At 43.3% G+C, this 12,336-nt stretch overlaps 1 protein-coding gene across 2 annotated transcripts in view; it reads left to right on the top strand.

Moving 5' to 3' along the window:
- The first annotated feature begins 3,121 nt into the window (after nucleotides 1–3,121).
- Nucleotides 3,122–12,336, top strand: part of MCM9 (minichromosome maintenance 9 homologous recombination repair factor) — a 47,010-nt gene continuing 37,795 nt past the window's right edge. For both annotated transcript variants that reach the window (XM_059467841.1, XM_059467843.1), the window contains exons 1-4: nucleotides 3,122–3,576; nucleotides 7,192–7,508; nucleotides 9,153–9,234; nucleotides 10,198–10,398. In XM_059467841.1, the coding sequence (XP_059323824.1) occupies nucleotides 3,267–3,576; nucleotides 7,192–7,508; nucleotides 9,153–9,234; nucleotides 10,198–10,398 (910 nt within the window). In that variant the 5' untranslated portion in view covers nucleotides 3,122–3,266. The remainder of the gene's footprint in view (nucleotides 3,577–7,191; nucleotides 7,509–9,152; nucleotides 9,235–10,197; nucleotides 10,399–12,336) is intronic.

Raw genomic sequence — 12,336 nt, forward strand, 5'->3', positions numbered from 1 at the left:
AAGTGGAAAGCAGAGCCAAACCAGGCAAGTGTTTCAAGCCCAGGACAAGAGAACTTTTCAGGCTGGTAACTGCCAGCACTGTCTCCATCCAATAATTTGAAACAATTACTTTTCCCTGTCCACTTTGCATCATGATTTCAAAAGAGGCTATCTCATGGGTTTTTGAAAGGGCCTCAAACATTTTTTGATAACTTCTTATTGAGCAAACATTTCTTCATTACTCAGCTAAGTACATAACAGTTACTAGTTACTATTAAATAATAGTAAATTGATAAATAACTTCAGCTTTTTCTTGTAGGAACCACTCCCTGATCACTGCCTTTACATACCAACATCTGCTACTTGCTCTGCAATTGAAAAATCAGCTGCCCCAGTTGCAGGAAGCTGCACTGTTTTTCATACTGCTGCACTGCTTGTTCAGGCTGCCAACACAGTCTGAGGAAGCAGACGTGGATACCTCCAGAAATCCACAGACATGACAGCTCTGCCATACCAGGAGGCAGGTAACTGCTAACAAATGTGCACCAATAACTGTGTGTCATTATTGGAAAATAGCAGCCTGGGTTTGTATCTTGCAAAACCAGCACTATAAACTGATTAAAGTTGACACTGAAAGCGTATGCCAGAGAAAGAGCTTGTTTTGAATTTTCATAGTGATCAATTTATATTTTAAGTGCAGATCTCAAGAGTGCCTTTGCAGCTGAATCTATTACATTGGTTACAACAGGACCATTTTGTAACATAAAATGTATTTTTCTTCTAGAGGCATATCTGGGGTTAAAACACTTCCTCTTTATAATCCCTATGAAGCAGTCTTGTGCTGGAAACACTGTTTCCTTCAGGTGAGAATTTAGGCAATATCTACAATTACGCTGAAGTTTGTGTTTGCAAACAATGCAGGTGAGGTAACTGAACGTCGACCCACTCATTCATCAGACAGGAGTCCTATGCAGAAATCCTCTTCTGATAGCAGGTGGAGTAGCAATTCAGTGAAATCTGATATGTGATTTAAAGCACCTGTGAGCTTCCACACAAACTTTTTCCCCAAACATTCCAAGACCATTCCCTTCTTTGCCGGCCAAACATTCTTCAGATGAACTCACGGATAGTAAGATAATGTAGTCAAGAGGTGAAGTATCCACTGCAGCTCTCCTATTCATTAAAATTTAAATAGGACTGAGGGGGAAAAAACTCAACATGCTAGACATTAATTATCTTAGTTTTATTAAGGCACTAAAGTAGTTACTTTACATATTAAAGCCATACATCATAACTTGATAATAAGGTGTCTAAAGGATATTATTTAGCTTTGAGAAGTGTTGATTTACCCCTCCACCAACTGTAAAATTTTGTATTAAAATACAAACTGTGTACATTTCTTTTTATATGTTTTTATTATAGAACTATTGGTGTTATTGTAGTACACTTTTTGGTTAAGATCTTACATGGACAGTGATTTTTGTTTTGATTGCCTATCAAGAATTCATCATCATTAATACAGGCTAACCATGGGAGGGCCTGGGAATGAGAAGCTCAATGGAGAAAAGTTTCAAGATCACTCAACACTTTGAAGCTATGGGGACGTTAAGTTGTGCTCTGTGATATTGCAGGACTTGAATGAATGTATGAAAAAGATTCAAATATCTTCTCAGAGGTACCAAGAAAATATGCAAGTAAAACAGAAGACAATCATTGGGACCCTAAGAAGGGCATTATGTTTCTACCTAACCTCTGTCACTCTTCCTGTCCTCTCCATCCCCCATGCACACTTCTCTGTTTCTTTTCTCTTTTTTTATCTTTGCCTCTTTTACTATTAAATAAAATATATCCATTTTTTCACACCAACATTTAACTTCGTTTGTTTTTAATAATGTATTTTGGATATATTTTGAACTTTCAAAGTTCTTTTCGTTTGATATACAGAGACTTCGTTTTCTTTGCTCTTCTGGGTTTAAACCAGATCGTAACAGCCTGGAACACGACTTTGATATAGCATCAGCTAAAACTCAAACTATTTCAAATAATTGTAGAGCATGTCACTGGGTTGTTATACGTAGGAAAAAAAAAATACAGATGAGAAACTATTCAAAATACTGTAAATTCTAGGCATAAGCAAAAGCTTTAGAGCCTGCAGCAAACCCTGTTTTTTGGTTACATTAAGAATAAAATCCCCAAACTCCTCAGACTCTGTTACGCCCTCATGAAGAAGGCGGAGTGGTGGTTTGTCGTGCAGCTCTAAAGAAGCCCAATTTAGACTTCTAGGTGTAACCCACGGGGGTGGAGAGGGAGCTTGTAGGAAGCAGCTTCAGCTGCCTCGAGGCTGCCGCTGCCCACAGCCCCCTTCATCCCGCCTCGCAATCCCCCACGCTGTGCAGGGGCAGCGGCTCTCCCCACGGGCTGCAGAGAGCGGCAGGAGAGCCCGCAGGCGGATCTTTTGTTCCCGAGAGGCCGAGCAGCTGGAGCATGGACTGCCCCATGCCGGGCTCGCCGCCCCTGTCCTGCTCCTGCTCCGGGCGGGCCGGTTCTCCCGCGGGAAGCGCCCCGCCAGCCATCCCGCCCGGCCCCGGCCGCTCTCCGCCGCCCCGCCCCGCTCAGGGCGCGCCGGGCCCGGGCGTGGAGGGGCGGGGACGAAGCCGCTCCTCCCGCCGGGCGAGGGAGCTGCGGCCGCTGCCTCGGCGCGGTGGGAAGCGGCGGGAGCGGGGCGGCCCCGCTGCAGGTACCGAGGGGGAGCGGAGCGGCCGCGGAGCGCTGCCCGCCTCGGCTGCCGGGAGCGCAGCGCACCCCTCGCTGCCCGGCGCTGAGCGGGACGGGAAGCGCTTGGGGCAGCGCCCGCCCGGCCGCCCTCAAAACTTGCCGCGCTGGAGCGGGAGGGCCGGGCAAGGGGCTGCGAGAGCCGCCTGCCCTCATCGCCCGCAGAGCGAGGGAAGGAGAGCCGCCCGGGTCCGCTTCTCGCACTACCGGGAGCAGCGCCCCGCCTCTCACCGGCAGGCGGGGCGGGGCGGGCTGGGTTGGCGGGAGCCGTCACTGAGGGGCGGGCGGCTCGGCGCGGCCCCGGTGTCTGCCGCGGTCCCGGTCCCGGGCAGCGGCGGGGCGGAGGGGCCGCCCTGAGGAGGTTTCCCTGCCCGAGCTCGGGAGCCGCGCCCCGCCCCGCCTCGCCTGGCTCCTCGCTGGGCTTGTCCCAGGGAAAGACAAAGTTTCCCGCCCGGCGCGCGGCTGTAGCGGCAAGCGGCGCTGTGTGAGCGCCTCCTCGGGCAGCCAGGGACAGCATGGTGCTGAGCGCGGAGCAGGTGAGCCTCATCGGGCAGGTGTTCGAGTCCTACGTGCTGGAGCACCACAGGGACGAAATCCTGGCCATCCTGAGGGAGGCGGACGAGCAGGCGCACTACCCGGTCGTCGTCGACGCCTTGACGCTCTTTGAGACCAACATGGAGATCGGCGAGTTCTTCAACGCCTTCCCCAGCGAGGTGCTCCCGATTTTCGACAGCGCGCTGCGCCGGGCCGCGCTGGCAGCGCTGCAGGAGAGCGCGGAGCCCGCGCAGCTCAGCCTCAAGCAGAACCTGCACGCCAGGGTCTCGGGTGAGTGCGGGGCTGCAGCTCCCAGCCGGGACTGCCGGCATTTCTTGGCTCTTCAGGGAAACTGCCAACATCTCCCTACTCTGTAACAAACTATTCTCACTTGGCTTTTCAGGGAAACTGCCAAAATTTCTTTACTTTGTAACCAGCTGTTGTGGCGCCGTGGAATGAGCCGGTTTAATTCTCGCCGTTCCCGTGTTTGAAGCAGAGGGAATCGTTAGTGTTTATTGAGCAGCCATAGCAGCAGCTGGTCTTACACTATTTCTTTTAGACAGAAGATGTAGAGAGAAGAAGAAAGTTAAAAACAATCCTAGGAAAAAAGTTTTAGGGGAAGATAAAATAGTTCCAAAGTTTTACTGCAGGTTGCCTTCCCTAACATGCCAGTTGGCACTCAGTCCTTATTGGCTCCAGCCATCTTCCAAAGTCTAAATTTTGAGTTGTCTTGTAACAATTTCGTCTGAAACTGTTAAATTTCATGCTTAACTGTTACAAAATTGCTTGTCATAAAATTGGAAGGAACTCTTGGAAGGCGTGATCAATAATGGAGGCTTCAGTAATGTTTTCACTGCCAGATGATATATCATTATTCCTTATTATTGGGAAGTTTATAGTAGCCTTGAGGTTTGGTAAATGTGGAGTGCAGGTTCTGGGATTGAAATGTCTTTTTTGCCTGTTGTGGGAAACTGGGTCAGCAGTGGCACCATCCCTTCTGGTCATTTCTGATTATGACAATTTGGAGCAATAGTCTGCAAAGCCAAGAGCTGGCAGCCTGTGTTTCCCTCCCCTTCCCTGTTGTGGAGTGGCTTATGATCATTCAGTCTTTTGGCAGCTTGAATTTGGACAAATCACATTGTTAAATAGGCCTGTGTTTCATTCCAGTGAGTTTCCATGAAAATGTTGTAATGACAATGCATGCATCAGAAATACATTTCGCCTGTGGTATTCAGGTGCTGAGGAGCTTGTACAGCTGCTGAGTGTGTGAGGTAAAAGGATGGCTGCTTGTGCTGGGCTGAGATTTGACCTCAGGCACCTTCCTGTACCTATGAAAGCAGGAATGAGGTAAAACTTTCCTCCTAGTGTTCTGAGATGCATTTACATCATTCAGGGCTTCAGCATGAAAAAAGACTCCAAGGAAGTACTCTGCATGAGTAGTGGTGTCTTTAAGACATTCCTTTTCCTCTTATCAGCCTCTTGCTGGAGCTGATCATTCCTCCCACAGTGATGTTTTGTCTAAATAGTCCCTTATCAACCTCTGGCAAAATTAGCCCCCTTGATCAAATAGTTTTAGTAACTGATAAAAGCAAGCCTGACTGATCATTGGTAGAATAATTCAGTCAGCAGACCCACAGATAATTCCATCCATAAGCTGGAGAGAAGTTGGTGAAGAACAGGGAGAGTTATCCTTGAGAGGTCCAGCTGGATCAAAATGACATCTGTCCACAGAATTTGGTTAGTGTTCTGTACCACTGAAAGGCTTGCTGGAGAAGAACCTAAAGAAACAATATAAATTTTCTATAGCCCTTTTTCCGCCCAAATTTTCCCATGATACTGTTGCCTTTTAAGTGGGTGCTGAGTTCTGATTACCTTCAGGATTCTCATCTTGGAGTGCCACTTCCCATTCCCATGTCAGATAAGGAGGGAATGAGAAGCTGGTGAACTATTCTTGGTGGGAGCAGCAGGCAACTACCATGAGTTTGGTGATGGTATCTGTGTGTCAGGCTTGGAATTTGGTAAGGAAAAGTGATTTTGCATACACCAGATATAAGGTACAGTCTCGATACTTTCTACCAATATGGACAGGGAATCTAGGGGTTCAAAATAGGATGGAAGGAGTGTGGATATGCAGTAATTAATAATGGATGATTACCCTGAGTTCACTGAAGAAAGTAAAAGTTCTTTATCTGAATTTCAGCATTGTAGGAATTTAATTGTATAGCTTCTACTTTTTGCTACAAATCCATTAAATGATTTTTTCCTTATTTGTCATTAGCCTGAGCACTGTGTTTGTTACTGAAGTCCAAGTTGCTTCTGATATTTTGAATAGCTTTTTTGTGACTAATACAAAGAGGCACATAGTCAATTAAAGAATTTGTCAAGCAGTCTAGTATGATCAGAATGAAGGCTCTTTTTGTCACATTTAGACTCTTGTCTCTTCAAAATTCACAGAGATGATCATCATATATCCTGACAATAGTGCTGCAGCTCTCTCTAGTGTAAGATGTGATGCATTTTGCAAAGCTTTTTCAGGGGCAGCAATGCTGAACTAAGAATAAAAAAGCCAAAACAGGTGGAGAAATAACGGATTTGTTTTCCCCTGAACTGACTAGAAATGCAAATCTGTGGTAGAATGAAAATTTCAACAGGCTTGGTAGAACATTTAAATAGCTTTATTAGAGTCAAAGAGAAAAAATTGTTTGCAGTTTTACAAAATACTTCCTCCTGATTATTTAATTCCACTTCTTCTACTTTATTCTCTTACCTTTTAAAATTAGTTCAATTGTTAAAAATATTTTCTTTGAACAAGAGCAGAAAGTCAAGTGTTGCTTAAAAGCATCAAACTGGAATGTTTCTGCATGTCAAAAATGAGGAATTTGGGGTTGAAAACACTGAAATAAGTATGACTTTTTTTTTTTCCCCAGCCAAAGTCACTGAGAATATTTGCCCTAAATGCACAAATAGTTTTGGTCCCCTTAGAAACATTATTTCCTAGCAGATTTGTAGTTTTACATCTCTGTAGAAAATAATTCCAAAATATTTGGGAAGTAAAGATAAGAAATTAAGTTTATAATTATTTGTGATCTTGTAGTTCATTACTAATTTCTGGGTAGGCAATATTTTGCTCAGATGAGCATCTCAAGACCGTTTACTTTTGTAAGGACTTTGTAGGTTGTTGAGATTAGTCTTCCTGAGGATTTCAGCCACTCTGGTGCCCAGTGATGGGTGAGCTCTGGAGCCTGATCAGCACATGACTGAACTGGCTGCTGGGGTGGAATTAAGGGAGAGCAAGTGGAAAGTGCCCTGTCACTATGCATTTGAATATACAAGTGATTTTGCTTTGCCTGTGTTCATAACCCCTTTACATTCTTTTTATGCCATCTTCCTTGAGCTCGAGGTTTACTGGTATGCAATGTGGATTTAAGGTCAAATGCTCTCCAACTGTGAGTTTGCCTAGACTTGAGAATTCACACAATATTACACCTGTTTAACTGCAGGAATAACACTGGACCACAATTAAGTAACATAACCAAAAAATTGTCATTCAGATAAACCAGTTGTAGAATAAATGGCATCTGCAAAGGAACACGTGAATTAATACAGATATGAGAACATCAGGATCTGTTTCCATGAATGGAAGCTGTTCATGACTATTCACCCCCTGGCAAGAGTGGGAGAGTAACCTGGCAGCATTTTCAGCTAGTGCTCAGTGTCTGATGATTTCCACCATCTGAGGACAGTGAATCAGACTTATGGTACAACAGATGAATAGTTGAATCATGTTTATGAAATGCTAATAACAATGGCTACTGTTTATATGTCTGGCATGTTTTCTGTTTAACTGCATTGCAAGTCCTTGTTTGATAAGCACAGCCTTATGCTGTACATATTTCTGTCCAACAGGTTTGCCTGTTTGCCCAGAGCTGACTCGAGAGCACATCCCTAAATCCAAGGACGTGGGACACTTTTTGTCTGTCACTGGGACTGTCATCCGCACCAGTTCCGTGAAGGTTTTGGAGTTTGAGCGCAGTTACATCTGTAACAAGTGCAAGCACGTGTTTGCTGTCAGGGCTGACTTTGAGCAGTACTACGCCTTCTGCCGGCCAGCAGCCTGCCTCAATGAGGAAGGCTGCAACTCAACCAAGTTCATGTGTCTCTCTGGAACAACCTCTTCTCCTACCTGCTGCAGGGACTATCAAGAAATCAAAATTCAGGAACAGGTAAGGAAAAAAAAACCAGACAAAAGGGGAAGGTATTAAAGTATAGATGTCTACTGTTGTTTAAAACAAGTGCCTGAGGTGACTGAAAGGAGCCAGGTAACCCATTGGTCAGAGATTTCCTGTCAAAGAGTTAAGAATTAGGCCAACACATGGACCATACTTCTGTAACTGGGTAATTCTATTCAGTATTGTACAAAACACCAGCAGTCAGTGAATAGATGAAAGTTCCATAGATGAAATTTCCCTTCCACTTTGAATCCCTGTAACACCAAGGGTGCATTTTTCTCTAAGCACTTCCTGTGCATGATGCTGATGTTCAACACAGGTTCTGAGGACAAAGCTAGCCCAGTGTTGGCCAGGGCCAGCTGTAGCTGTGCAGTGTGGTCAATACATGGTGTCTGAAAATGTTCTTTCCTTCAGCCAATATTGAACTCCACAATTATTGCATATGTGATCCTTACAAAACCTGCAGCCAGAATTTGTGTTTGGTTTCTGCTGGTATCCTTGGGTGGAAGTAGAGACAAGGTGGAGGAGAAATGTGTGAAGTTAGAAATTAAGGTCTTAAAAGTTCAGAATACCGAAACAAGTAAGGGAATAAACTTTCTAGGAAATAAGCTCTATATTGCATGAACACATAATGATTGTTTCTGGCATGTGGGAAACCTCTATAACTTAGATTTTGTTATGCTGTGTGACACACAGATCTCAGTGGTAGGAAGGATTTTCAGCAATGTGGGCTTGTTAAAAACAGTAAAGTTAAACTAGGAGTGAATTTCCCTTGTGCTTCCTACTGAGCTCTGCAAATAACTGTGCATGTGCCATCAGTACTGACAGTGATGTGAACTGCCTGTGGCCATTTAGGTAATACACAAGGGTGAATTAACCTTCCCAGGCACCAGAGAGTGAATACATTTAGAATTCTGGCATGTATGACCTGGGCTGCAGAATGAAAAGGTACTTCTGACTGTTATTCTTGTGCAGTGGATACTCTCAAAACTATTGCAAGCTCTAAGTGTAAATGGAAAGATTGCTGGTTGGAAATGGACTGTGACAAGATTGCACAGACTTTGCCCTGGAGAAAAGAAAAAGAATTACAGGAGTTACTGGCACATTTGTCAATATATATTTGGGTTTTCCTGTTTTTGATTTAATCCTTGACACCTAAACTTAATCTCAGACTGTCAAGTCATGGTTAAATGCCAGAAAAATACAGAAATATTCACTCAGTATCTACTTCAGTGAAGCGTTATCTAACCCATGCACATGCTTCAGTACCCAAACTCAACTTTACATATCTAAGAAGTACCTAGTAATAACTCAAACTATAATAAAAAAAAAGATTGGTCTTTCAAATGACCTCTTTTAGTGAGCTTTGCTTTCTTCAGCAAGATATTGAAATCACACAAGATCTGCCAGCACTGAACACCTTCTGCTAATTTAATACTCAATCCCATTTCCTTTAGTATCAGCATTAAACTTTCATTGTTAAGTTCAGGGCAGCGTTGACATCCTTACTTTAGTTTTGTGGTAAAAAGCAAGAACTGACCTCAGTTCCAGGAAAGGACCACAGGCCAGAGCAGCTGTAAATTAAAGGCTTTTGAAAGGTGCAGTTCTTAAGAAGTGCTTTTCCTTCCCATCCCCTAGGTTCAGAGGCTGTCTGTTGGAAGCATCCCTCGTTGCATGGTGGTTGTTCTGGAAGATGACTTGGTGGACAGCTGCAAGTCTGGTGAGGATATAGCATGAATTACCTGTGTGTGTACCCACAAGCATTTTTAGTTTTCCACTTGAGATGAATCTCTGTCAGGTGGCTGTCAGTGCTGGGGGCTCCTCGAGTGAGGCGTGTTCGTCTGTCACGGGGCTGTTCCAGGCTGAACGTTGGCGTGGCAGCTGATGCCCATTCCAGAAAATGTCATGCACTCCCATGTCAGCTTACATCTTGACTGTTTGACAGATCAGCATCAGTAAGTAATGTGTTGTGACAGACAGAAAGTACATTAAACCTTGTTAGTGTAGAACACCAAACCTGCCCAGAAGATTGGGACACACAGCATGAGGTGCCCCTCCATAGGTTCGGAGAGCCAGGAAACCTGACCTCTCTCTAAGGAGTACCGCAGGTAGAAAAAGCTCCTTGGCATTCAAAGAAGAAGCTCAGTGGCAGGAGGATGAATGGAGAGTGGACTAAAAATTCTCAGATAGTCACATTTCCACAAGAAATTACTTTCTCATTCTTCTGTACTTTCTCAGCATGCTCTACTCAGAATGTTAACAAGTGGTTCTGGGGTTCATTCTCCACAAAGATTACCAGAAGCCAAATAAGTTTTGACTAATTTTTTTTTTTGGTATAAGCAATCTAATTGAAAGAGCTTCTACAGTTTACCAGGAATTCCTCTCTTTTAAAAAAGGAAACAAGCAGAGGTACATCTTTAAGCATTCACCTCCCTTAAACAGAAGTGGAAAGACATAACAGCTTCCTACCACTGAAGACTGAAGCAACCTACCTTACCTTTGTTTTAGACTCCCAGTAAATGCAGGAGATTTTGCTTTTTGTTGTTAGATTATTTTTTAACCTTGTTAACTGTAACACAGGATCTAGATCATGTTATTGTGCATTACAGCTAGCTGAAGTGTCTACATGTCTCAAGTCACATTTTTTTTTTGTTATTTTATTAATTTTTGTTGTTACCTCTAGGAGATGACATCACAGTGTATGGAGTGGTAATGCAGAGGTGGAAACCTTTCCACGAGGGTGCCCGCTGTGACTTGGAGCTTGTTTTAAAAGCCAACTATGTTAAAGTGAACAATGAGCAGCTAGCAGGGGTTGTAATTGATGAAGAAGTTCGCAAGGAATTTGAAGGCTTCTGGGAAAGGCATAGGAATGATCCCTTAGCAGGTTAGTGGTTGAACACTTAAGTTGGACACTGGATTGGATAGAGATGAAATCAGGAGTGAAAATATAATGGCTGAATACATTTTCCCCCCATTATCCTATCTCACCCCTCATTTATCAAGAATATATTTTTTTCACTACAAGAATACAAAATTCTTACTTTATTATTACTGGGGTAGGGTGGAAGGAAGTACCAAACCTACTGCATTGATCTTCATCCTCTGGGCTTTCCATTCAAGTCTTTTTTGGAACATTTATGAACAAGAAATGAAAAGGAATGTAAGTGTAAGAGGAAAAAAAAAAAGAAAAATGTTTTATAATCAAGAAAGAAGAAGCATATTTCTCAGAAGAAATAGTGTGGATCAGATCTGCCTTTAGTCAGCGCAGCTGTTGCCTCTGGGGTGAGAGAGCTGACACACTGTCTCTGCATCCCAAATTAAGCTCTGCTTCTTTACCATAGGGATTAGCACATCCCATCTGTAACATAACTCTGGGATGCCTAGCTCCTTGAGTTAGGAGCAGGGGAGCCTTCCAATTCACACTGGCTTCCAGAACAGTCAGTGGTCAGTATGCTGGGTCCTAAACTTACCATGGTCCACAGTTAGCCAACTTGGAATTCCCAGTAGTTCTGTCTGGAACTCTGTCCCTCTCCATAATGAGTGCCTTCTCCTCAACTCTGCAGAAGCTCAATGGACTCTTTAGGGTCTCCACCACTGAACTTTATTAGGCTGTTTTGTAAAACAGCAAACAGTCTGTTTTGTAAAACCCTGCAAAAGGCTCAGTCTTTCTTCTTTAAAGAAAAACAGGAGGAAAAGCAGGTGGGAACCTCCTTCAAATGAGCCTGCTCACAATAAGAAAGTGTAGATCCTGTCAGTGTTAAAGATTCTTCAGAAATGCATTTCCTGGAAAGCAACTTAATTGCTAGCTTCCTGCTGTTTGGAATGATAACATTTCTTCCTTCTGCTATTTGGAATGAGAATGTTTCTTATCGCTCTCATTAGAACTGTTCAGAAAGTAACTCAGGATCTTCTTTGAAGGTCCCTTTTAATCTTTCATTCTCAGGACAAATTTTGGAAGCCTGCAGAGAGCAATGTGATTTTATCTAATATTACCCATTCTGAATAAATAAATTTGAAGTGGCTACAAGAAAGTTGAGATGGAAATTAGAAGGACCCTGACTGCCCAAGGTGTCTGTTTCAGTCTGTTTCTCTGAATTCGAGTTGAAATTGAGGGCAAAGATTAAATCTGACTCAGGAGTCTGAGGCCACAGAATGTGTGTGTACCTGTCCTGTTTTTCAAGAGATAATGAGAGCTACTACTGCATTTTATGTCAGTCATTGAATGATGCTAACTCCTAACTGTGAAGTTAAATCTTGAGCGGTGTGTGGCTGAACAACGTTGTTAAAATTTCACTTTTGGATGAACAAAGATGTGTTAATTCCTTCAGAAGGCCACCAAATTAAACACATGTACCTTAAGTCATCCATTAGGTCTCTATATTTTGCCAGTACCATGTACTTGCATCTAAATTTAAAACATGAAGTTAAGCTCTCAAAATGGGTCACTCTCTTTTATTCCCTAGCAATGGAAGTAACACATGGCATATAACCTGAGACCCCTTATGTGCTGGAGGTGTCAGAATCTCAAAGAACAGAATTAATCCTGTTACATATCTTCCACACCATCAGCATTTTCAGAGCAGATTGAAATATTCTGCTGCTGGAAAGAGACTATAGTAGGGAGGGGGAGACACAGGATCAAAGGAGAAGGAAGGTAATAATGAGAAAATAAGCACACTATGTGTGCACAGGTTTAAGGCAGAATAAGTGTAAGAAGTTTTCTTAAATGTACAACACACCAGTTTTCAAGGGGACATTTTGAAATCTGTAAACTTTTAGGTTTCACAGCTTTTACACTTGTAAATGGGGAACAAAAGAATTT

The sequence above is a fragment of the Ammospiza nelsoni genome, chromosome 3 (assembly GCF_027579445.1).
Source record: "Ammospiza nelsoni isolate bAmmNel1 chromosome 3, bAmmNel1.pri, whole genome shotgun sequence".
Lineage (NCBI taxonomy): Eukaryota > Metazoa > Chordata > Aves > Passeriformes > Passerellidae > Ammospiza > Ammospiza nelsoni.